The 27,684-nt window shown below is 35.3% G+C and overlaps 1 protein-coding gene across 5 annotated transcripts in view; it reads right to left on the bottom strand.

Moving 5' to 3' along the window:
* The window catches only part of ARHGAP15 (Rho GTPase activating protein 15), a 575,316-nt gene that overhangs the window by 515,943 nt on the left and 31,689 nt on the right, over nucleotides 1–27,684 (bottom strand). For 4 of the 5 annotated variants that reach the window (XM_064484735.1, XM_064484738.1, XM_064484737.1 and 1 more), the window contains exon 3: nucleotides 20,913–21,011. The exons of the other annotated variant lie outside the window; for it this stretch is intronic. In XM_064484735.1, the coding sequence (XP_064340805.1) occupies nucleotides 20,913–21,011 (99 nt within the window). The remainder of the gene's footprint in view (nucleotides 1–20,912; nucleotides 21,012–27,684) is intronic. 5 annotated transcript variants of the gene reach the window in all.

Raw genomic sequence — 27,684 nt, 5'->3', positions numbered from 1 at the left:
TTTACTCATCTTTAAATCCACTAAACTTACTATGGTGCAAAATACATATTAAGGGATTGGTCATTATGGGACTGTCCCCAAAGACTTTAACTGATAAAGATGCCACAGTGGATTTCCAGTTGAAAGTTGCAGATTAACCACGTACCTTAATCTCTCCTGTGCACTAAAATCAGAGTAAAAGAATAAAAATGTATTCATAGAGAATGAAAATGTGAGCAAAAGTGGATAATATATCTCACATTTTTTGGTGGGGGGTGGATAAAAAGTGTATGAAAGCTAGAGGCTCCTCACTTGGAAGCACCAGGTACCATAAAAGACAAGGTCAAGACTGCCTACAACAGCCATCATTCAGAAAAGCTGGACTCCCAGGCACATTCATTCATTGCATCCATTCATTCACAGCCTGGAGTCTGCTCCTACACCTGAATGAAACAGACAGACATTCAACCAGGTAGGTTCTAGAGTCTTGACACAGGATCACCAGGCATTGCAGAAGGAAGAGAGTATGTGAGACTCTGAACTAGGGGACTAAAGCCCACAAGCAATGGGAACCTCAGCTACCATTCCCAATATTCCTCACAGAAATGCCAGAGGCAAAAATGTATCCCTTCATCCAGAAGACCTGAGGAGTCTACTCTAGAAAACTGAATGGTTCTAAAGCCTTTCAGATATTGAAACCTGAACATCCTCAATGAAAAGCCTGCTTCAGTATGCTCTACAGAGAAGCTTCGCGGTCAACAAGCCCACCACGCCAACTCCAAAGGAGGCATTTTTGTGCTTCTTTTTAAAATATAAATATGAGGAGTGAGTTAAAAGAAATTACTTACTATATGACATATAATGATATCATAGATAAAACTTATATATTATACTTATAGATAATATATAAAATGTAATACTTATATAACTATATTACATGCATAATAAATTATTATATATTTATTTATTGAGCACCAAATATGTACAATACATTCTAAGTGCTGAGTAAAATGACTTCTGCTTTAATGAAGTTAAAGTATTTGGGCAATGCCCCAAAATGTAAGAGGAATATCAAAACAAGCAAACATAAAAAGAAACCCAAGATAGCAGAGGTAACACAAAAAAAGAAGAAAAGTTTTAAAAATACTATTGGCACTATTAGCAAGAGATAAGAAAATAAACAGGACTCATAAAAACAGGAACAATAATAATAAAGAGATGAGTTTATAAATTAAAAGTATCAGTAATATATTGAATCAACATAATTTTTGAAGGTTAAGAATAATAAATATGTCAGGAAATAGAAAACCAAAGAGATGAATCATAGTAAGAAAATAATCCAGGAAGTTCAACAGCTGCCTTATAGGAAAACCCAAAAGGAGAAAAATAAATGTTTAAATGCACAGGAATAAAATTTAAAATAAAGTGCAAAAAAAAAAATCCCAGAAGTTTATGTCTTCTATTTGAAACAGCTTATCAAATGTCCAGTGTAATAAATTAATAAGAGGTTATAAAATTATAGAACACTAGAAATAGAAAAAAAAAGAAAAATCACATACAAAAGAATGTGAATCAGAATGGTGTTGGGCTTTTCCAAAACCTCCTCGAGGCTAAAAGAATGCTTTCACAATTTTAGGAGAAAATATTGTCAACCTAGAATTACGCAACTTGTTAAAATATCAATCAAAAGATGGAACTGAATAAAGACATTTCCAGATATAGAAGGACTCAAGATGTCTGCTTCCACTACATTCTTGTTGGGAAACTCCTGAGAAGAATACATTAGCAAAACGAAGGATTTGACCAAGGATAAGAAGGCATTGTAAATAAGGCCTAGAGACCTAAGAACATGGCAGAGAGGAGTTACCACGTTCACACATGTTTGTCAGGTCAACAGTCTTCAGTTCAAATTGCAGTAAGAAGATGGAAAGCAATAGAAAGAAGATTTTGTTAAAAGGGGGGGTGGAGACAATGTATTATTTAATGTTGCAGTGTTTGAAAAAAAGATTGATGGAAGCTTGACAGATTTTCTGGCACATTTGAGAAAAATAGCTCTAGGTATATCAAAATATAAGTAAATTAAACTAAGGCAGTCATTAACTCCATGAAAGAAAGTTGAATACAAAAGAAACTATAATTATATAATAATTCTTGGCTCAACTGGAAATATTTTAAAAATCACAATAATGTCAACTAGCGATTTAAACAAAAATTATGATAGAACTATAAAGAAAAAATTGGGGGAAGTGAAGAAGGTGTGGAGTGTAAGAGTGCTAATATTAAACTACCATGACAGAAAGTCAATATATAATGCCTAAAATAGATAAATCAGAGAAAAATTGCGTTACATACAGTGTTGAAAAATATAAAGGTTAATATAAAAGAAAACAATAATTACAAAAAAAAAATAGAGCTGCTGAAGGTGGTAGCCTCTAGCAAGGGATTGATGAACAGACAGATGGAGAAGCCAGAGGAATGCTATATTTAAAAGTTTCTAGACTAATGTCTTAAATTTATGTATAACTTTGATAAAAAAAATCACTGACTATATGTTAGATGTAACCTATCATAAAAATTAAAATTTTCTTCAAATAGTCTTGAGAGATAAACGGAGCAGTCAGTTCTCACATCCAATAGGCTAAATGTCCAACTAGGACTCTTGGAAATCAGTCTACATCATGAATAAGTCCAACTTGCGTATCAGAGCCTTGACTACAAGTTGACTAAAAAAAAAATTAAAGAATTATAAATCTGAGTCAACAGAGAATAATTGGAATAATTGTTACAAAATCAGAACCATAGTAGCAACTTGTGTATTCAAGCCCTGTATTCACCATTAATCTGTATGATTTAGGTGAGTTATTTAACCTCTCTGTATCTCAGTTTCCTCATCTACAAAATAGAGAATATAGTAATTCATGCCAAATAAAGTTACGGAATGATTAAATGGATTAATACTTCTAAAGTGTGTACAGGAGCATCCGGTGTGTAGTAAGGGCTCAATATATGTTAGCTATTATTATTATCAAAAGAATTAAATTCTGAACCCTAAGAGAGCCCTGCTAAAGTAGTGGTGTCAGCCCTTTGATCTTCTTAGGATTTCCAACTGAAGGCTCACTCTCTAATGCAGCTTCTAAGGGCAGTGAGAGTCAGGGTCAAAGAAGGAGGCACGGGGAAGTACGGACCCTGGTCCCTCTCCTATTTCCTCTGGCCTCACTTTCTCTTCTCCAGTGAAAACATTTCACAAAGACAAATGCGCCTTCCCAAAACAAATAGTCAAGGAGTGAAACGCTTACATTTGTATTTAGCACCACATCCCCCCAAAACATTCATGCTTTTATTTAACCAGATGTTTATCTTTCTGGACACTAAGTATAAGAGTTTGGGACATAACCCCTTGGTTGTTATTAATGGGTAAGGTGCCATTAGTTTCCTGATTCTGTGATGTCCACAGAAAGCTTTTCATGTTTCTGTTTTTTAGAGAAATCTACAAAGAAAAAAGAAAGCCCCTTCACTAGTCACCTACTTAAAATCTTTTCATTTGCAAATCAAGGGAAGCTGCCAAAATTGTATTAATTTTTAAAAAATAACTCTCTCACTAATGCTCCCCTTGGATGAATAAAGAGGGAGTCTAATTCCGAGCCCATTTTTTATCCTCCATTGTGTATCCACCACGATGCACAACTTAGCTCATTAGTGCTCTCGGCAAGGGACATCATTTTTAAATGATCAAAGTGTTTGTTTGGGGAGAAATCAGTCACATGGAGTAATCGTTCCCAAACTGTGATCCTGAGCATTTAGGGGAGAATCCTCTGTGGTTCATTTAGGAGATATTTTAAGGGAAATGTGAAGGCTAATAAAATATAGGACCAAGTGGGAATTCTTTGAAGACAAAGGGACATAGAATGGTCATTATATTGGCTTGGGGACAGGGATTTGAAATCAGTGGCAGTTCAAAAATGAGGAATACAAATCTTCAATCATAGTGTATAAAGTAAGTTCAAAACAAACCTAAGAAGGAGTATTTTAGGTCATATGCTAAAAGGAAATTTTTTATAATATAGACAAATTTTATAATATAAACTCTTAAAGTGAAAACTGTACATAGCTACACTTTAAAACAAAACAATAGTAATCTTTCAAAATAACTTTTATGGTGCAAAAGTTAAATTCTTGCTCTTTGTAAGTAGAAATGATTTAAACAGATTGCTAAGTTTAATCATAAACAAAGAAAATATGTTCTTTTTCCTATTTCATATGCTCAAACTTCCCTGGTAATTTGTGGCTCTACCACTAATTTGATTTTCCTCGTGTAACCATAGGGAAAGACACACCCAAATCAGCAGCAATGAAGGAAAAAAAAAAAGAGTTGAGAATTATTTTTGAAATTTTTGCCACAAGCTTGACAGAAACTTAATGGCAAAGTTCCTGAAGAAATGTAGAGTATTTATTAAGTATCCTTTATGGGAGTTCGGTGGGTTTTTTCTCAGAGAACAGAACATATCGCAGGGAGCTATGGGAAGTTAATTTGGAGTCTCAGTTGAAAGAAAAAAGGAATAAAGTGGTGCTTGTAAGGTTTGGTGAAGCTACTGAATATGAGGTTGAAGAAATTTAGTATATATTTCATAGCTTTCTTGTAAACTTAGGATACTTTTTCTTTTCATTCTATGAAATGTCATTTAAAATTTCTGCTTAGGAGAAACCACTTGCATATGATTTATGAAGCCTTTCTGATGATAACTGGCAAAGGACAAATAGATTTCCTACAATAGCAATTAATAATGGGCATCTACTGTACATGTCAGAGAAGGCCAATTCATCTTAACCATAAAGGAAGAACATGTCTCCAGAAAGAATCTCAAGTCTTTTTGGACCTCCAAGCATACCTGAAGGAAACACACTTGTAACAACTCTTACTTACTAGGCAGTGATTACAGGCATTGTATAGCATTCCTAGGAGATACTGCAGAATCTTAGAGGGGAATGCAGTTTGGGGGAAAAAAAAAAAAAAACCTCCCATGTGATAACAACCTGCTCCTACCCTGATCCTAGATTAAAAATCAATGACAGAACCAAAAGTTTAAAGCCAGGAAAAACGCAGAAAATATTTGAAGTATATGAGCTTCAATTTATGTCAGTAGTTAAAAGAGATGGGGCAAAGAAAGTTTCAACACAAATAAAATAAATTAAAAAGAGAAGAAATATATTTTATTTTAAAGTAGCAACTATACGCAGTTCATCCTAGTAATCCCAAGGAAGAGCACAGTACTTAGTATACAGCAGGCATGGAACGAATGTTGTTAAGTTGAATATTAAGGTATCAATGAAAGTATTTCACTATTTCTCAAAATAATTTCATATAGTTAGCTCATTTCATAAAAGCAGCCATATTGTACAACATACAGGAAATTATTACCTCCCTCGGGAAAATAAGGAAATTGAGCTACAGTTTGAGTGAGTATTTCTTGGGTTATTTCTAGGAGCAAAATGTATTGAGTCCAGCATAGACCAGGTAGGATTATTACTATAATAAACATTTATTTTTTACTTACATTTCAAATGTCATTTGATCTACAAAAATCAGCCTCTTAAATTGGTATCCTTGATTTCTAAACTGAGGCTCAGAGATAATTAAGAAACTAGATAATAGATCAGATCCTATACTGATTCACGATTCCTTGAGACCACATAGGGTAAAACCTGCAGCTTTCTTTTCACTGGAATGTGCTGTCCCAGATATAGATGGAAATATGGATAAAGAAAACAGTCCTGCTTTATCCAAATCAAAGTCATCAGAGAATATTCCTAAGTAAGCAACACAACCAAATAAGTTTGTCCAGTTTGCTATCCCTCAATTGGCTATGAAACGCTGTCCAATTTTTTGAGGTCATATTTATACAGATAGACTTTCAGTTGGTGCTAAAGGCACTTGTCCTTCAGACTTTTCCCTCCCCAAGAATCTTGCCTTCGCTTTAGTGTGTGCAACCCTTCACCCTGTCGAATGCTATTCTTTGCAATTCAGCTCACATGATATACTTCAAAATATAAGCTAACGGAGCAACAAGCTGCATCAGCGGCTGTGTCATTTCAGGTTACATGTTTCTGTCCATTTTTCATGAGACTTGGGCTGCTGGAATGCTGACCTCTTTAGTTGCAGTGGACTGCCATGGGCTACTAGTCAAAGATAAGGAAAGAGCTCTGAAGAGCAAGGGCAATCACAACGGAGAAGCTTCTGGCTTGCCTAATATTACATTCCTGTCTTTGACCCTGCTATGCCAACTCGATGATTTATAAAGACTACCTTTTTATGTGGTTCCAACTTTAAACTTCAATTTAAGGACAGTGTCTATTTCTTTTGGTCAATTTTGCTTACCGTAACAAACTTATGACATGACAGCATTTTATCTTTAGCCTAAAAAACAGACAACCCAAAGCAGAGGAATCTATAGAGTGTTTTAAATAGTGTCCTATTCTCACACTCACATTGGAACTGTGTGACTCTTTCAGTTGCTATACACCTCTATTTCCCATTGGTGTGCTTCTATTTCCTATCTGATCCTTTTTTGATACTTTAATACATGGTTTATTTTTCAAAGATATCTTTATATGTTTATATTAGAACAAAGACATATGGTAGTCTTTCCAATTTTCCTCACTGATCAGTGTTCCCTTTATACAGAAGAAACACGCCTCCTGTCTGAAAGAGAACTTAAATATCTGTAATTCTAATAACATGGACCCCTTTAAAAGCTGACAATAATTCATAATTGGTTACAAATAAATAATTTATTTGGTTATGAATAAGTTACAATATTGATAACACCCAACACCCCTGCTGACTTTCTCCTACCTTTGCTTACCCTACATTCTAAAGACTAGCTCTTCTAATGGGTTTAGCTTAGCTCCAGAACCATTCCTAACAGGAGCAAGAATACGTCAGTCTTTTCTGTCCCACTGTCTTGAAAGATGAATAGTCAGTGAGCCTCTCAAGTCTCCGAGTTGGTGTAGAATCACCCTGAATTTCTAACGCAGGCCTAAACGCTAGGTCCAAATTTAGAACTCTTGTGGCCCTTCCTGATCTTTACCTGCCTCTACTATTGACCTAATCTATAAGACCGATCTACCATCCTTGCCAGCTAGCCTTTGGTACCCTGATCTTCCTTGTGACAGAGAAGGCCTGCCCTGAACCACATTTGGTTGTTTAAGGGCTGCCTCCCTTGAGTTCATTCTATCCCCTGGGTCTAGATTATACACTTAGTATTCCTACTGTCTAGTGCAGGCCCTGCTACATATAGACATATATCTTATTACAGAATACCATGTCATTTAAATTCTTTGTGACCTTGTTCCTACCAAGTGTTTGAACCAGCTACTACAAGATTGCCTAAAATATTGCTTTCTTTCATCCTCAAGCATTTGCCTTACCAGAGACAGTCCCTGCAAATATATTTATTCCCATTCTAGTAGAAGTTGAGTTTTTCTGGTGAATAGCAGCAAGAGAGAAGAGAAGCCCCTACAAGGTTTATGAAGCTGTATAGATGATGCTATGTTGGTTCTGCAATAATTCAATATTCTCTTGTCTCTCTCTCTCAAATCCCTCTCTGTCTCTCTCTCTGTCTCTCTCAAACACATACACACACTCTTTAGGGAAATGTTTGGTATAGAAAATATAAAAAATATAGATTACCTAAGACATAGGTGAAATATGTGCAGATTTTCTAAAACCTAGAGGGAGTTGCAACCTTACCTGCAGAATAAAAGGTGAACATATCTAGCCTCTTAATGCAAGCTAACTTTGAACAGTGAATTGGTTTCACAGGCTCAGTTTCAAAGCAGAAGCTGGCCAATAGAGAGTACCCTTAGTTTTTTGGTTTGTTTGTTTAACTTTGGAGCCTAAAGGTTTGGCACTTAGTGAATAGTACAAGCTGGATTCTAATTCCTAAGATCTAGGTTGAGTTCAGGAATCTTTTTTTAAAAGGTCTACCGGTGATTCTTGTAATCAGTCAAATTTTGCAATCACTGCACTAGATTATGGTGGCAATTTTCCTTCATAACTGCATTCAGCCTAGCATAGCAGCAGAAGAGCACTTCCCATTCCAAGTGAGCCAAAGACCCAACTTCTAGGATTTTGGTTTCAGTTTCTGGAGATTTCAAAATCATTGTCAAAGAAAATGAATGGGTAATTTCAGGCTGTGAATAAAGGCAGTACTGAATAATACCACAGGTGGATGGCATTTTTCCAGAATGAAAGAACAGAAGCCAGGAAAAGGGACCTATCCTTGTTCTAGGTCTTGAATGGATGTCTACACTTGGTTTGCCCATAAAAATGATAAAGATAAAAGGATATGAAGATAATCCTGTGAAGTATCAGCAAAGGCAACTGGTAGTGACAACCACGTAAAGGGACTAATTCTTACACTAGTGAGATTAAACTAAAGCTGATACATTCATTGCACCTACTTAAATTACGATAAGTGAGCATAAACTTTAAATAGCTAAAAAAGGCAGGAAAAGCTCTTAAATGACATCATCTTTACACTCTGGGATTTGCATCCTTATTCAGGCCCTCATCTTTGCTCTGTAACCTTATTAGTGACCATATTACTAAAACCTACCTTGCAGGTACAGAGATTTAAGTGAGACTATGTGTTTAAAGCACTGATGCTCTTATGGTGGGGTATGCTTCTGCTCAACTTGGTCTGCCCAGACTTAGTGCATTTCCAGCTAATTTAAGGTTGTCAGATCTACTTTGCCCAATGTCCAAGCTTAAACATAACCATACAAAATCTGGGACTTAATATAATGTATCATCTAGTTCAAATTATCCAGTTTTAAACCTGTGAAAAATGATACCCAGAGTTTGCACAGGACTAATACCAGAAGTTAGAAGTTCTGCATATCAGCCCAAGGGTCTTTCCAAGGTATAAATAATGTTATTATTATCACTATTAAGTCTCGAGCAATCCAAAGAACTCTCAAGTAATTATTTTGGGGATCATAAACCATAACAAGAACAGAGCAGTGGATTGCAAATAAGAGAAGATAACAGTTACTGGAGTTTCACATGTGACAGTTTATTGCTTTATGTGTATTAGGCCATTTGGTTCTCAAAACAATGCTTTGGGAGGAATCACTGTTGTCATTGCATTTTTAGTGAGGAAACTGAACAACGAAGAGGTTATGGAACATGAAAAATACCCCCAGTTAATAAGTTGTTAAACTAGGATCTGAACCTAGATTGTCTGTCTACATACTTAATCCACCAAATCACATTTGGTGGCAATTTCAGGGGAATTTCTTAGCCATAAACCAGCTGAACACAACTGAGTTAGAGAGCTACTCAATGATTTAACCTATTTGTGAAATGAGGAGATTTGAGAAAATGAACTAAGGGCTTAAGCAATTCTAAATTGTGTATCTATGTTACATTCTGCATCTCATATCAGAAAATAAACCTCCAGACTTATTAAGGATGTATAATATACCCTCAGTAACAGTAAAATTCAACGTAATGTCAGAGAAAAATATCAGCCAAAACATTCTGTCTATAGGTTTATAACAACTCCAAATCACTAAAATGAACTTGACATAATAGTGGTTTTCTGAGTATAATGAATTCTACAATCTAGTCATCATGACCACTTACTAGTCACTCCAGACAATATTTAGGCAGTATCAGTTTGTAATAAATCTAAAATTTTAACAAGAACTTTCAAACTAATTGATAAATTCTCAATTTCATTTTTTGCCACCTTAAGAGTAAATTCGTAAGAGATCTCATCTCTTGATGGGGTTCATGAATGCATAAAATTGAGTACTTCTTTGTAGTTCTCTTTGTACAAACAATAGCTATCATTTTTAACATGGTTTTTTTTCCTTCCAAAAATAATACAAAATCCTTACCCTCTAAGAACTTAAGAGTCTTAGGAAGGAGACTGATAATTCAGGAGATAAGTACACTGCAACACGATTAATCTTGGAATCCTACTCAGAGTAGGTGAGCATCTCTACTGTGCTCTGGAGCAGACACTCAATCTGCTTTCCTGGATGCCAAATTCTTGACTTAGGTAGAGGTTCTCAAACATTGTTCAGAAATCATCAATTTTAACCAGCTATCTAAAGTCCAGGATCATTTTGGGTATACAATGATTAACTTATTAATAGTTTGGTTTCTGCATATAAATATCAATGACTTTTTATTCCTGATTGATGCATAGCAGATAAATTAACAAAGCAATAGGTTTATTTTCTCATTGAGTAATTTCCATAATTGTTTTTGAAAACTGCAAATAAAACTTTGAGAAAAATGTATTATTTTATAGATGAATATTGTACAGATGTAAAGTTTCCTGTATCACTGCTCATTTAACATTTTCCATCAATATAAAATAATCTTTGTGAATATTTAAAACTGTGTGACAAAAGCATCCTGAAGTATTTTTCTTAAGGGAATGAGGTCATCTCTCTTTCTCACACGATCAGTTGGTGATATGGAAGAACCTTTCAAAATATAGGAACTCAGTTTTGTTCAAGCTTGATAGTGTAGTGATTCCCTAGAAACTTACCAACAATTAAAATGTTCTCTCTAGATAGTAATGTGTATTTTATTTTTAATGTATTATAAAATAATAATTTATTTAAGGTGTTGTATATGTTATACTATTCAATTATAATATTATGTTGTTAAAATAGATATCTGATTGTATGACTTGAACTCGACCTTTTTTTTTTTTAATTGAAACTGCATCTGTTATTAGGTTTGGTTTTAAAGATGACCATCTTTCATAGCCCTAGAGATACTGGAGGTTTGCCATAGATAAGAAAGCCTCCATGAAAATATTGTACTGATTTCTAAGTCTATGGAAGAAGCCTTAAGAATAAAAGAATTATAGTGACTTCTAAAGATGACTTTAGAAAGCGTTATTCCCCCCAAGGTCTATGGCTGAGAATAAAAGTGATTTTCCTTCTGTCTGTGCAGAAGCCTACTCCATATCCATGGAGATATCAGAGCTTCATTTTTCAGGCATGTGTCTCCTAAGGGAAGAAACACCAACGGAAGCAGATCATTATCACAGGGACCTCTGCCAACCACAGACCTTAAAAGGCTATCAGGTCTTTTTCCATCCCAGCCTTCTCTCCTCCAGTCTTTCCTCCCTGAATATCAGCCAGTTACTTTCAACAATTGTTTCCTGTCCCAAAACTTAGCTTTTGATCTGTGATAGGCCTTAACTTACTATGTGGTTAATACATTTTCAAATTAGTCTTCTGTGAAGATTTTAATAGCATTGAACACTGGTAATTCTTGTGCTCTTCCTCATTTCTTCCACTTGGGTCAGACTAGAAGTTTCCCAAGGCTCTCAGTTCATTGGTTTTGGAGCCCATGAGATGCACTAAAGATCTAATGACCCATAAAAATTCAGGCTTGATGTTTTTAACCCGCTCTAGTTTTCTTTAAACATATGCATAAGTCCACCACTATAGAGTGTCTGTTTTTAAATTACGCATCTGCAGGTTTCTAGGGAAAATTAATAGTCCACAATATGAAGTTGATTTAAAACTTGGATATGAAAAGTCTCCACAGTATTGTTACCTTTTTTAACAGTGGAGTGAATAACGTTAATATGTCCAATTAATATCTAGAGAGTTTTTTTTCCCATTTGATCAATTACAAAAATATTGTTAATATTTTTTCGGGATACATTATGTTTGTATAAGAGCTTCATTATAGAGTCATTATTCTACTTTTTCTAGGAGGAAATGTGAATATGAAAGAATCATCAAATAGTTCCTCTGTCCCTCCAGACATGGGGGAGGCTACACTGACTAATCTATACCAATTCTCTTAACAAATAAATCAAATAGGCAGTCTAGACTGCTTCCTAATTTCTATCCTTTCAACTGGATTTATAACATCTCAGTTCCTATAGAAAGAAAATGAAAACACTGTTAAAATTTAGAGTATTAAAAATAAGCCATTGGCAAACAGTCTCTGTGTGACCTGGAAACCAAACAAGTGTGTGTAGGGCTAAAAATACTTAGCAAAAACAAACAAAAAAGGAGATGACTTTTGTAAAAAAAAAAGTTTCTTTAAATTATTTTATTTGTTTGTTTAAACTGAAAGCTTCATTAATGTTTGCCAATTATAGAAGGAAAAGATATTGGGATACGGTGCTCTCAAAGGTGATGATCAAAGTCTTTTCATTCAGCTTTCTGTGACCATTAAGCTGCTCATTTGGTGGAAGTGATCATTACTGTCTTAATGTGAAACAAAAGCTTCAGGACAAGAACTTCTGGTTGCAGATCAATATGAGAGATATTTCAGTTACAGCCTTAATAATTGTAACCATAGGGAGTCTGGCAGAGCTGGTTTTATGAATTAATATAATATAGAATTCACCAGGTACAAATGGAGGGCACAAATAAAGGAGAATTGCTAGTAGTGACTATTCTGGGAATTTTTGGGTGAGAGGGAATTGTTTGATAAATGAGACTTGACTCAAAGCGGGCTCTATTACCATTACCACAAACAAATCTCCCCAAAAGAAAACGCATATCTGAGGGCCAAATTCGGAAGGGAATTCAACCAAGGAGAATAAAATTGGAAAAGATCCCTTGAAAAACGATTAATTTTACACATTCTATTATCTTATAATGTTCCTTGTGGGATTTTTTTCCTTAAGTGGGTAAAATCAAACACACGGTTGACATTTTCATGTGATTTGCAGCTGAAGTACAATAGTCCACTTGGACAGAAGTTACAAACAACTTAGTCCAGAGCTGTTATCAATCTACAAAGAAATAATATTCCATTAACCTTTGCTGATTAATAGAGCTTATCACTTTATCCCGGGGCAAACTGTAAATGAAAAACAAAGTTCAAAAATATCCACTCAATTTACTCAAGATAAAATTAGAATTTTTTTTTTTTTAGTTTCGTGAATTATCTTTATTATCTGTGTGTAGTTTATTCTTTATCTTTACCTTGATGTTTGCCCTTTGATTCTATCTTTGAACATTTATTATACATGTTGAAACCAGTTATCATTTTCCAGACATTTTGACTTTTTCCTATTCCTTGTGATGTTGCACTGAGAGATTGCTTCTCTTGAACCAGAATCCACACCTTTTATGGGAAAGTTAAAAGTGGAAAATAAATTTTGAGTTTTTCTCTATCAGCAGAAGAAAAATAACATTTAAGACATATAAAGATATCTAATACTGCTTAGATTTTATTACAGCATACATTCAAATGTATATAAATAAACAGTACTTATTTATGCATGTATATTAACATATTTAACATAAACTATGTTAAAATACTCATACATGAATCAAATAACCTCTCTGTTCTTACTGTATCTTTAGGTTGTAATACAAACAATTAGATCCACTAGTTCTGCCTCATTTCCAAATCCTATGAAATATCTGCCTTCAAATAAACTGAATATACAGGCATTTCTGTGAAATATATATATTTTTTTGATTTGAATATTCTCAGGCACCCCTTATGTCTTGAAATTCATGGATATCTCTTGGTTTATGCTCACTTTCCCAGTCACTCCAACTTCTCTGCAGGCTTACCCTGCAAGTTTAAACCCTCTTTTATGTCTATGCTTTATCCAGATGGGCTCTTGGTTATTTCTGTGGCATTAAATATCATCTGTTGGTTGTAGGCATCAAAATTATATCACCAGGTTATGTCTAGTCTCTGAGCTCCAAATTCACATAATTCATTGTCCCCTTGACACTTTGACTTTGACCTGTCACTGAAATCTCAAACTTCCCACAAACAAATCCGACCGCTTGACATCTTACCTTGTCAAATCTGTACCATTTTTGGTTCTTCCCATCTCAGCAATTGGCACTATCATCAATCCAGTTTCTCTATTTAAACACCTGGAAGCCTTCCCACTTCCTTTCCACCTACCTTCCCTCCATCCACAAGTCTTTTCAAGTCTATGCTTAAAAATTCCTTGTTTTCTGTCTCCAGTCTAGCACAAGTTACCATGATTTATTGGATCAAGAATAGTTTGAACTCCTTAATAGCACCCCCATTTTCTTTCTTCCTTTCCTAATCTATTCTCCACCAAGCAGGGAGACTTGTTAAAATCCTTTAGTGGTCTCTGATTGTGCATCAAATAATAAAATCTAAACTCCTTGTACATACAAAGCCCTGCATGCTCTAAGGGACATCCCCAATCCCACCTCACTCTTAATTCACTGTAACCTTTAACTCTGATCTTTTATTAGCCCTTATCTCTATCTGATATTATTTTGTTCACAACAGAGAAGTCTCTTGATCAAAAATTACACATCTCAGTCTTCCTTGAAGCTAAATGTGAACACGTGATACAGTTCTGAACAAGATGCAAGTAGAAATCACTGATGGGTTTTCCATGGAAGCTATTTAAAACAGAGTGGGTTCAGTTTGCACAGGTCTTTTGCCCTTAGCATGTCTTCTTTCCTGCCTGGAATGCACTTGAAATGCTAAAGGTAAAGCAGCCATCTGCTGGCCACGAGAAGATCAGCAATAGGAAATAAACTGCATTCTAAACAGGGTGAGTGGAAAGAGAAAGCCTGTGTCTTTGATATTTTGTGTAGCCGAGCACTACAATTGCCTGGTAGTTATTACCTCTGCACTGTTGTTACACACAAAAATAAGCCCATTAGTTATTTAAGCCGATATATCCACTTTTCTGCTCCATGGGGTCAAATACAATCTGTAATGGTTACAAAGGTCATGTGACTATTTCTTGACTGAGTTCATTATCCAGACAGGTGGCTGAATTCCCTTCTTGGAGTTAGATACAGCTTGGGAACAGTTTGGTAACCACCATTCTTCATCAAATTTTTAGTCAACAAGACTGCCTTAGTATAGTTCTGCTAGATATAGGTGGGAACATCTTTAGCTTTCCCTGCCTTTTCTCTGATGTAATGGACTAATTATATATATTATTTTATTATATATACCTATAATCAAATACTAATTATGTATAATTACATACTATATACTAATTATATATTATTATATGTAGTATATAATTATATACTAATTATACATATATACATAATTAAATATAATTTTACATATATATAAAAAATTAAATCCCAGCCTATTCTTCTACTGGTGCTCATGGTAACTCTAGCTCACCTTTAGCAACATACTTGTGGTTGCTGTAATTCCAATGATGCCTCATCCCACTGTCAGTCCCCTGCTATCTCTACAATGGTGTTTTCTGGGAGTTTCAGTCTCTGAGTGGATATAAAACCATGGGGAAAGGATAAGGAACAACAGAATTCTGGTTGTTTCATAAAACAACACCTGTGCAGTTCAGGGATTCTTGCCTAGTTTTTGGTTGGCACACATGCCATAATTTCTGAATTACAAGGCAGGGAGTCAAAGAGATGAGCTACCCATTTCAGCCTCAACGAATGCAACGATGACTTCACTGTCCATGATTAGAAGCACAGATGGATTATTGGGGTTTTCCTGCTCTCAATTCAGCTCCTTTTCTTTGTATGGTTATAAGATATTCCTAGATTCTTATATTTTCTTACTCCTGTACAGATAAAAAAATTACATATCTTTGTTACAAAGATGTTTTGTTCAGAAATTGGAAGAGACATCATTAGGTACTACTAGCCACATAATATTTTTAACTTTTTAAAAGTTTTTTTTTTTAATTGAAATACAGTCAGTTTACAATGTTGTTTCAATTTCTGGTTTATAGCATAATACTTCAGTCAGATACATATATATTCATTATCATATTCTTTATCATTATAGGTTACCACAAGACATTGAATATAGTTTCCTGTGCTGTACAGTATAAACTTGATGTTTATCTATTCTATATATAATAGTCAGTACCTGCAAATCTCCAACTCCCAGTTTATCCCTTCCCACCCTCTTCCTCCCTGGTAACCATAGAAAACTTTTTAAATGTATTTTAAGTTAAAAAAATTAAATGCTTATTTTCAGTCAAGTTCAGTTGAAGATATAATAACTGACTTTTAGGAGTTATCACATTAGTAGGGGATATATAATATGAAAATATAAAGTTGAACAACAATAATGAAGTATAGTAAGTTTTCAAAATAAAACATGAAGAAATAATATTAAAGCTGTGTATAATGAATAATTACATAGTTGATCAAATAAATTATTGCTATAGGAGTTCAGATGAGGGGAAACCAGTTGAGAAAATGTTGGGTAGGAGACTGAGTTTTAATTCCTTCTTTAAAGTTGAATAGAATTTCAACTGGTATAAAAAGAGTATATATCCACTTCTCACTTGCTCTCTGGGCCAGGCTGCACGTAGCAGAATGTTGCCATGGGGTCTACAGCCGGACAGGGTTTTGGCGCTTAGGATATATAGTACAGACTGTGGCTCAGATCAGCCAGAGCAGGGCTTTGTATCAGTCATCCTTGAAGCCATGTCTCAGTTTCATCATTTATTTTTTGGTGTGAGGGTTTAATCAAGTCTTCTTTGTTACAGCACTTAGCACAGTGCCACATATATAGTAGATGCTCCCAAATGGTAAACATTTGTATTACTGTAATGTAAGAACAAACTCTGAGTCATAGTTGAGGATGGAAGCCAGCAGGCATTATTGTAAAAACAGTATCAGATATCAGAAAATATTTATCTAAGAATTAAAAGCTTACATAAATCAAGAATAGATTGAGTAAGAGTTCAAAGTGGTTGAATCAAAATATTTCAGGGTACAGGTGGGTATTGGGAGCCGGTTTGCTGAAAGGTGTTGGTCAAATGGCAGAGGGGCCTACAGGGCAGTTCAAAGCTACAGAGCCAGGTCTGTAGAACCTTGCCCAAATGAATAGCATGATTACAACAGTAATTTTCTGCAATTTTTGAATGCTTCTTATGTCACCAGGTATTATACTTAGCACTTTATATAAATTATCTCCTTTAATCTTCACCAGTCCGTAGGTAACTGGTATTTATTATACTCATTTAAAGATGTGGACAGTGAGGCCAAAAACCATCAAGAAATTTGCCCACAGTAACACAGTAAGTAAGAATCTGAGCCAGGATTTCTCCCAGGTCTGCCCAACACTAGTTCACATTTATAACTACCAGACTTCTGTTTGCTCCCGTGAAGTGGCAAAGCAGTTACTCTGAAGGTAACCATTATGTAGATGCGCTTGAGGGGATGATTTACGCCTGGTTTATATTGCCTAAAAGTAATTCTAATCGCAGCTAGAGTCAAATGTTACTGGTCAAAATACTGAACATGTACCAAACTCATAACTAACAAACAAGAGCATTACAACCTCTCTATGACACTTGCCCTGACAGCTCCGACTGAACCTGGAGGGACCACTTCAGGGACAGAGGCTTGCCACATCTTCCCATGACTGCATCTCTGATTTGTCATGGGAGATTTGTGCGCCACGGGGGCACTAATTAGTGTCTCTGGGAATCAGCAGAGGATCAAGTTTTCCAAAGTTTCATTTATGTAAATAACATGTATATATATAAATGAACTACCTCTTCCTATTTCCAAACCTTATCCCCACCTAGAAGGAGGAAAATTAGAAAAGTTATATTCAGTTGGAAACACGAGTCTTGCAGCTACCTGAATGATAATGCAGCTTATTTTTTTTCCTTAGTGGGCACTTAAAGAAGGTTGGAATAGATATGCTAAAGCTGGCATTGCCAACTCAGATGTCAGGTAGGTAACAGGACCCAGTGAAGAGTGCTGTGAATGAGAGGCCACTTGCCCCACCTAGACAGGGCAACATCTACTTACCTCTACCTGGTTATTGTGTGCTCTTTGAGAAGCCAGCCCTATGGATGCCAAAATTTCAGATATTTTGAGATGTCACACACACAAATTTTTGTGAAAGCTCACAATGTTAAAATGTCAGCTCAATTAAAAAGCAAGAAGGAAAAAGTACTCTCTGGGCCAGACAAAACACATTTTTAGGTTAGATTCAACATGCAAAATGCAAAGGTCTAGAGATCTTTGAGAGCTCTTTGATCTTCATTTCAAAGGACTTTTTTACTTCCTCATGTGAACCTATCTTCTCTCCATGAAGGCGCATAGCTTATGATTTGGTAAAACCGATACTCCAGAAAAATAAATTTTGGCTATAGGAAGCCAAGTTGAGACTGTTTGTGGAGTTCATTTTTTGTGTTTCATTTCTTACAAGATGTTACATGTTAATTGAAAAAGAAATAAAAATTCTAACAAAGTTTAATAGTCTTCAAATTAAGCTTCATCAGTAAAAATGTAAAGTAGATGATAAATAGTAAGATGATTAGTCAAACCTAAGTTGATTAAGATTTTGTATAATATTGTGAGCAGTTAGCATCATTTCTAATTTCCAAGGGTCTGGTGTGATTCTTTTTTTATATTTAGAAGTGCACTGTTTCACTTAGATACAAAGCAGCTTATCATCAAGTTTTCAGAAATATTTAACAAAACCCAAAAAAGTTAAATCATAGTTAAACCAGAATAAACAGAATATTTATAACTTGGTGACAAGAGAACTCTATTTCCATAGATAATCACAGTTATTTTTTAGTGTTGTCTAAAAGGCAGCAAGTAGTTTGTTAATTTATAATAATGTGTAAGAGTCTAAAATTGAAATTAATCCCAAATGAAAAAATCTGAATAAGAAAATTCATATTTAGCTATATAACAGAATGTTTTCACACTGTCAGTGAAATGTGGTAGGGACTACATTTCCAAATGTATGACTAACAATTGTCATCTTCTAAATTTTCAAATTGATAACTAACAATTGTCATCTTCTGACTTTCCACATTATGTTCTCAAACTGAACATTTAAGATTTCAAACTGAAATGTCTTCAGGGCTAAGCAGGTTTCATAAATTGACAAAGACAAGGCTATTCCAACTATAGGCTTTCAAATTCAAAATTTTAAAAACATTATCTCCCAAAAAAATACCTGTGGCAAAACTGGGTCAGCCACTTTTTTTTCTGCTTTAGACCCATTAGCCTCTTGTCACTAGTATATATAAAGTCAATACTGTCCTTAAACAAGTCCTTAAAGCATAGGTGAAAGGAAACTATCAGAGTTCTAGGTACATGTTAGTGGTGCTGGAAAGCATAGACCTTCCAAGACTGGTTTCGGCTATGCAGTCAGGCAGGATGTGGGGAACTCAGAATTATAAAGGGCAGCATGAGTAAAGAGAAGCTCAGATTGACAATCAAAAGGTGCAAAACGGTTCTCTTTAATGCACCCAGAATCTAATCTGGGTTTCCTTGTTCATTCTCAGAACAAGACTGCTGTCCAATTATGCACACATGAGAGAAATAAGAAACTGTGAGGTCTCAATAGAACCAATTTTGTGGATGATCAAGTACAAGCATACCTTGGAGACGTTGTGGGTGAAGTTCCAGACCACCACAATAAAGCTAATGTCACAATAAAGCTAGTCACATAGAAGTTTTGGTTTCCTAGTATACGTAAAAGTTATGTTTACACTATATTTTAATCTATTATATGTGTAATAGCATTACATCTAAAAAATGTACATACCTTAATTTAAAGATATATGATTACTAGAAAATGCTAAAACAATTAAGATGGTAACATCAAGGATAACTGGTAACAGATCACCATAAGAAACATTATAAGGAAAAAATTTTAAATATCACAAGAATTACCAAAAGGTGACACAGAGACATGAAATGAGCAAATGTTGTTGGAAAACTGGCACTAATAAACTTGCTGGATTCAGGGTTGCCCCAACCTTCAATTCATTTAAAAAAAATGCAAATGTCTGTGAAGTGAAATAAAGCACAATAAAGGGAAATATGCCTGTATTCAGAAAGATCTAAGAATCACCTTGCCTTAGGTGGAGCTACATCTTTAAACTGGCCAACTGGTTTACTTCAAAACGTGGATGTTACTGTCTTTTGATGCAATCTGTCTATGCAATTTGATGAAATTATTCTTCAAAAAGTTTTTTTTTCCTTTTTTTCTTTTTCCTGAATGGAGTAAGCCTCAAAATAGCTCATATTGCCAACTGAGCCTGCATTCTCTGATCTTTGCTTTGTGGTTAGTGTTATCACCTTTGTTTTAGTGCATGAGACATTAGTATCCTGGCAATGTGTTTTAAGGACCACGATGGCATGCTCCTCTTAAACTGATGAGGGTAACACTAATGATAGGGACTGCTTAGGTGGGTTTGTAAATTACGTCATCCCTTTCCTGATCAACCTCACAGAATTCCATGAATCATGGGAACCTGGCGGACAATGTTCTGCCAGACCTCAACGGCAAAGATCACAATAAACATTTTTTTAAAAGTCAAGAACCTGGTGAAAATTTTGAATGTTCTGTAAAAGTCTACATTGGATCTGTATTCAATTTTCATGTTGAAAGGATGAACAGTCGTAGATGTCAAGTAAACATACTAACATTTTAATACGTATTCATAAAAATTATTATTTCAACACCAGCTAAATGTTTATCATAAGTTCATTAAGACTAAGGAAGGAGGACTAAGAATGGGTGATGAATAAAAGAAGCATTATAAATTTAACCAGATGAGGGTACTTACACCTGGCTTGTTACCAAAGAAAGTACTCTAGTAATGTGTGTTTGCCAAAGGAAAAAAAAACATAGGAAATACATCAAAGTGTGCAAAAGAGAGTTTAAAGTAGGCTAGAATCGGGTGGGAGTTCCACAATTTCAAATTTAAAAATAAAGTCCTGTTTGATATTTACAACCCACAGAATGCATATACAAGAAGAGATAGTAAAGGACTCTTATTTCACAGACCAACTTTAAACACTGTACAGTATTAGTGATAAAATGTAAGGTACATGATGCTAGTACCAGTATTGAGAGTGAGGAGGCGCTGGTGGTGACAATGAAGATATCTAGGAAGCAAACGGGCTGAGTCCGGGCTAGCTCAAGATAAGGATCCTACCTCTCTTGAATGGAAACTCCAAGAGGACTGAGAATCTTTTTGTTTTGTGTCCCCACCTTTCAAAGTTGTCTCTGACACACAGGAAGTGCCAATAAATATCTGCCAAATGAATGAAAGAATGAACTAATGAGTGAATGGATGAAAGTAGTTGACCTGCTCACCCACTTTCCATTTTGAGGACTCTTAAAGGGCCACAAACAGAGGCAGAGCTGAGATGATGACAACTCCTTGAGCATGAAATTATTAATGCAGGGACTCTAGGACACACCATTAGAGTAACATTTTCTAGGATTTGCATTATAGAAGATAGAGGATGCCAGGGTAAAAATAGCAACTATAATATTCTCTTATATTTTGGGCTTTAATACTCAAAATGTGTTGTAGATGAGAACTATAAATGTGTCAAATTAATAATCTGTGTGAAAGTCAAAGCTAATTAGTTAGTATTTTCAAGACAAGTAAGAAAATGTTTTCTTTTTTAACTTCCTGTCTTTTTCTTTTTCTTTTTCCTTTTTAACTATGATATTAAAAGCATGGAGGTTAAGGATAGCATATCCAGGAATGTAAACTTCATTCCTGTCTATTTGATCATGTGCTATTGGCATGAATATTGTCAATAATTCATGGTAAAAGAGGAAGTTGCCATGAAAGGTTACCCATTGTCAGGCTATGATCAATAAAGCAAGACCACAGTGGGTGATATATTATCAAGTATCAGCCAGATTCACTTTCTCGTGGATTTTAAAAACAGTAGTAGTCACACTCAGTTTGTCTAACCTGAGCTAAGCTTATTTGTTCATTATCCTTTCCCTGCTAATTATAGACTATGCCTTGAATACATTTTATTTAAATACAGAGTATCAGCTTTTACTGTTTTAATTCCTGCAACCTGGCAGCAGGCCTCTAGGATCTACCCCCATGTTTTGATGTTGGTGTTTATATTTGAGCAAACAAAACTGTCACTTTGTTTTCCTGTCTTCCTATATTGGGTCACTTTGTGCTACATGATATGATCTAAGACAATTCAATGCAAGGAGACACATGTCCCTTCTCATTGGAAATACGAAGACTGCAGCTTCCTTTTACCCTGTGGGAAAGAAAGCAGGTCAGGTGTCCAAAAGTAGTGGAGGAAAGTTAGTGTCATCACTATCCCTCCTCCTCCACAGAAATAATACAAGATTATGAGGCAAGAACAGCCCTGGTTTCTTCATGAAGGATAAAAAATATAGTACCATGGTTGTTTGGGCTTATGATATCGTGGAAGGGCAGTCACATAAAAACAAGACTACCATTTCTGAACACTTTCAAGCACATTCTTAATCTAATACCTCAGAATCTCAGGGGAAAAAAAATCACTTACTGAAATTATCTCCTAAGGGATAAATAAAAATGAAATCTTAGTAGCCATTTGACTTTTTTTGTTTTATTTAGGAAGTTTAATCACCTGATTTATTTCCTTTTGGTTTTCAGAGCCAGACTTCTACAACATTTTGCTACTTAAAACACCAGAGTTTGGTTTTGTTTCATTTTATGTTATGTTTCATTTCACCCACATTGCTGGCGTATAAAATAATTTGGACATAAATGAGTGAGAGGTCTGTGTCAGTCAGTGTAATTTTGTTATCAAAGGCATTTACATGTGGAAAAATGCACCATATCATGGTGATTACAGTGGCCACCAGAAACAACATGCTGGTGCTTCTTCAGGGGAAAAAAAAGATAGAATGTAATAATAACAAGGAGGAGAAAGAGAAGAAAATACAGTAACTGAATTTCCTCTGGGTTTTTTCACCCTCCCCAAAGATTCTATCTTCACTTTTGGAGTACATGATTTATCTTCCACTTTAGCATATCCTTAAACTTGCTTGACATATGACAACCGTACATCCTGTTACAACTCAAATCCCATATCTCTTCCCCAATAAACTTATTGCCAGTACATTCAAAGTGAATGGGAATCATAAAAATCCATCATCTCAAAGGAGAAGCTTATAAGAGTGCACGTAAAGAAGATGGTATCATTTTGGGAAGAGAATGCCACATCGCTGTACATTTGCTAATTTCTTGCAACACACATTCATATAAAAAAAATAATGCCTTTTTCTTACATGGTATTGTTTGGAGATGGTTCTGCTTATCAGTTTTTAATATGCTTTTTGAAAACTGACATGTACTTTACCCACATCTCTTTAGGAACGCAGGGAATCAAAGGCTGGATAAAATACTTTCATGCTTCCCAACACAAACCTGAGAGGGTAATTAAACAGATGGTAACAATAAACCGAATCTGAACACATGAGGGACTAGAGTCCCTTATTAAAAGCCTTACACACTGAAGGAGGAAGAATAACAACTCTGGGGAAGTGGTTTAGCAGCCGACACCTTTATGTTTGCCTTTACCTCAGAAGCAGAAGCTAATCAACCATTTAGGGATAGGTTTCCTACCACCTGGGGGAGGGCACGCAAGAGGTCTTCTGCACACTCCGAGGAGCAGGAATGCAAAGTAGATTGTGTGACTCTAAAGAAATGCAACTGTTCTTCAGGATTGCCTTCAAAGACATCAGTTTTAGACACCAACCCATCCCCACCCCTGCTAAACACACACACACACACACACACACACACACACACACACACACCCCAAAACCTATGTTGGGGATCTTATGCCTGAAGCACAAGCTATTTTCTTCCATGTGAAGCCAGAACGTAGGTATTATAGATTTCTGTGATAACACTTTGAATATTTTCAACCTCATTTCTGGCAATAAAATGATCTCCTATTTATTCCATCCTTGAAACATACTGGAGTTCTACTCATTTCTCAGATCTTAACATTGTCAGTTTGTCCTGAGTTAAACCTATGGAGAGAAAAGTATTGAAGCAATCTTGGCATTTCAGCTTGTAAATATATGTATGTGGCTATTTTTCTTAGAATATAAAAATAAGCTCAAATGTATAAAATATATATATCTTTCTCTGAAGTGAAAGATGTATATATGTATGTATGTGTATATATATATATATATTATTTACTATATACGTATATGTGTAAAATAGATGTGTGTGTGTGTGTGTGTGCATACACTCACAGAAAGAATCCAGTATATCCAAGAAGGGATTTTGTTACTGTAGAGGTCTGCAATGTTATTGTACCACCACACATGGAAAGATGCTCAAGTCAGTATTTGTTCTTCTAGTTCTCAACCTGCTTCACTTCTCTGCTTCACTTGGCAAGTTCTGTGAGTGTCATTTATGAGAAACACTTCACATCAGTACAATGATGATTTCGCTTAACTAAGTGCTAGCAATCAAAGGACAATGTTCAACATACTGTGTTTTAGATTAATCGAGGTTATAATGATGATCTATCAAAGGAAATTTCTGAAAACTGAGGCAAGTATTAAAATGGGAAGATGTGCAAGGTATAGAAAAACGTAAATCAAATGGAAAACATTATTTATCAGCGTGTATTTTACCACTTTGTGTGTGTACATCACCATATAATACTGTCCAGTTTTAACTGTGGGGTTTTTATCCTTAATAGTATAAAAACTTGCCAGGTTCTGATACAATTGTACCTGAAATGACACATATCACCTTAGGAATCTGCCATAAAATTCTCTTAATAGTAGTGACTATGGTTCCAAAGTTATTTTCAGGGTGAAGAGTATTACATGAATTAAATAAGAGAGGCTGCAAATGATTTAGTGGAAAAGCATAGTAGCTGCCACACAGAGTATTAGGTAACCTTTTTTAATTAGAATGTACACTTTTAGATTACTGATTATGAACATCAGGGGACCCCAGATTTTGATTCATCAGTAATTCTCCTTTATGTCTACACTAAGATGTAAAAATGAGACCCCTGGCTCGATTTGGTTTTTCAGAGGCTTTACACGCTGGAGCAAAAGCTATTTCACCTGTAATCTCTAGTACTGCTCTGCCCCCTTGTGCTGCTACAGCGAACTCAACAGAGGAACAGTTCGCCTTTATCTTTGTACGTGAACTACAGAAAAACCCCACTGTCACTTCTCACTTTTCTGGCAAGTTCAAGGTCAGTGTCTAGCTATTTTCAGCTCATCTCTTCTTGATCCATGCAGAGAAATGACAAGGTAACGTGATTCGGGGTCAGCTGTATTACAGGAACCGTTACATAAACGGAGAAAGTGAAAATCAATCCTAGCTGACAGTGACTTGGGGATAATCAACGCTCACTGGATGCCTCTGTCAGCTCGCCTACATCAAACACCGTGTGACTTCTGTCAAATCTTTTTAAGAAAACTATATTCTCACTTTCAGCAACCTAAATAAGTATTTCTCTTGAGCTGAATTTTTTAGACTAATATAATGTTAGCCTTACAGATTTGTAAACTATACCAATAATGCCTTGAAAAAATTCATAGGTTACACCCATCATCCTACAATTTGTTACTGACCTGAGATGGAAGGTATTGCTATAAAAATGCCCTTTTTTGAATGATCTATGAAAGCGTTCCTACAGACTCTTGCATCTTCTGTGTTGAACACAGCACCTTTCCCCAGATCATCTTCAGCCCTAATTCCTCTCTTCTCCTCCTTAAGAACACCTTAATCAGTCATTTCCTATTAGGAGATTAGGGTTTTTTTCCCCTCCCTTTTAGATGTTCATTGTTGCCTTCCTTTTTATCTCTGTATTTTCTACCAGGACATCTTCCCTTAATCCAGAATTGGAAAAGCAGTTTTTAACAAGATGTTCCACGTTAGTGGCATTCCCACTGACAGCACCTGATATGTCAGCTTAGGGAAGGAGCTATTTTTATCCCGCCCACCTTGTGCTCCCTTGAAACTGTGAGACACACAGCACTCCACTGAAGTACAATTTACCATAATATTAGTTGTCAGTAAATTCAAAGACGGAACTCCTAAAGCTATAAAATGGATTAGAAGCAATTTAAAAAAGAATTAACAAACTAGAGTAAGAGTATACTGTCAACAAACAAATGCTCCATCATAGGACTGTAATTTGGAATTTTAATTACCCCTCTGCTTCTGTAACAAAACAATGTCTGAACTGGCAGCGATTTGAATCTCTCACAGGTCATTGAGCATTCTAGTTAATTACTCTATGAATAGCCTGTTTTTCTCCCCTCTGGAAACACGTTTCTAATGGCAGTCAAGGTCTGACAAATGTGTCATCTACATAATTAGCTAGGAAGCAACACAAAACATTAAACATGCTTTGTGCCGACAACTATCAAAACATTTCATTTGTTGTCAATTATTCATTACTTTGTAGGTTCTGAAGGGGTTGTTATTATGGAAATAAGTCCAGATGCTAACAAGGTTAGAGTTTTGGATTCAAATTAGTAATCAGAGGACTAACTTTAAAACAAATGTATCTCATGTACATTCAGCGCCATGTTCAATCAGTAGGAGATTATAAACAAATTTAGCTATGCTCAAGTTAAAATGGAAAGGACGCAACCATGGACGTGAACTCAAGAGCCCCGGCTCATTCTTTGAAGTACAGGCTCCACACTGCCGATGCATGAAAACTTCCTGAACCTTTGGCAAGTCCAATTTGTGTTAGGTAAACAGAGTTAAAGATTTTCACAGCATGAGATGACATGGGATGGCAAGGACAAGGAAAGAAATCTCTAGTGATTCTTCCCCCACCCCCTAACCCAGGGCATTTTACACAAAAGCCAAAAATCTAGCTAATAACTGTTTTCTTCTGCTCTACAGCAGACTAATTACCTTAGGTAACCCTTGAATTTCATGATTCCTTTCTTTCTTGGTTTTTTTTCTTTTCTATTTCTGAAATTGTGTTTCTTTTATTGTTTTAATACCATATATAAAACTAAGTATTGTCTTGAAAGCAGTACTCCTAATGTATATAGAAGATATAAAAAGATTTCTCAACAAAATTGACCTCTCAGTGGCAAAGAAAATTGCAGTGGAAGACACATTATTGCGTAGTCATATCTGAGGTTTGGATCTATGGAGAGTCTCACTTCACTGTCCTCCAGCTTTTCCTTATAAACCAAAATGGCTTACAAATGTCATCCACAATAGTTCAATAAAGATTAGGAACAAAACACTGTCCTTACACTGATGAGATAAGAAAGATTTAACTGCAGAAGGCGGTGTATAAGAGCAGTTCATGAGGCTTGTTCTCGAATGAGAAAAACAGAATTCAAATTATATTTGTGTGTGTCTAGAATTTAATTGAGTTGATCAGTTTATTTTCTACATAATGTTTGATCAGATGCCTGTAGTACAGAGCTAGATAAAAAAGAAAGAAAACAAATTCTATCAGGAGAAATCAAGAAGACCCGTTATCTACAGGGTGTCCAAAATATGTCAAGAAATAATTCTACCCTGAGCACTGAGAATGCCCAGTTAATAAAAAGATCAGCCACTCACTAACAGAAAATAATTGTCTGTATCTATATTTTTCAAAGCAAAAAGGCAGCCACATCTTACAGTAAATAGGACACATTAAAATAAGCTTTAATAATCTTTATGCAGAAAGAAACTAATCCATTTTCAGATCATATGATCCACAGCAATAAAAGGAAATCATCAAACTAAAAACAATTTTAGAAATGGCTGCAGACTCTCATTTAATTAACATGCAACAGATCATATATTTATGAGGAAGTCAAAATATTTAGGAAGCCTATAATCCTGTAAGCCTTAATGTGGTATAAAAACAACAAATAAATGCAAAGTGTTACTGTTATACATGCCTGCCTGATCAATGGTTTTCACATATTGATCTATAAGTGGA

This window comes from Camelus dromedarius, chromosome 4 (genome assembly GCF_036321535.1).
Source record: "Camelus dromedarius isolate mCamDro1 chromosome 4, mCamDro1.pat, whole genome shotgun sequence".
Lineage (NCBI taxonomy): Eukaryota > Metazoa > Chordata > Mammalia > Artiodactyla > Camelidae > Camelus > Camelus dromedarius.
Note: the sequence above shows the minus strand (reverse complement) of the source record. Positions and strands in the feature narration are given on the sequence as shown.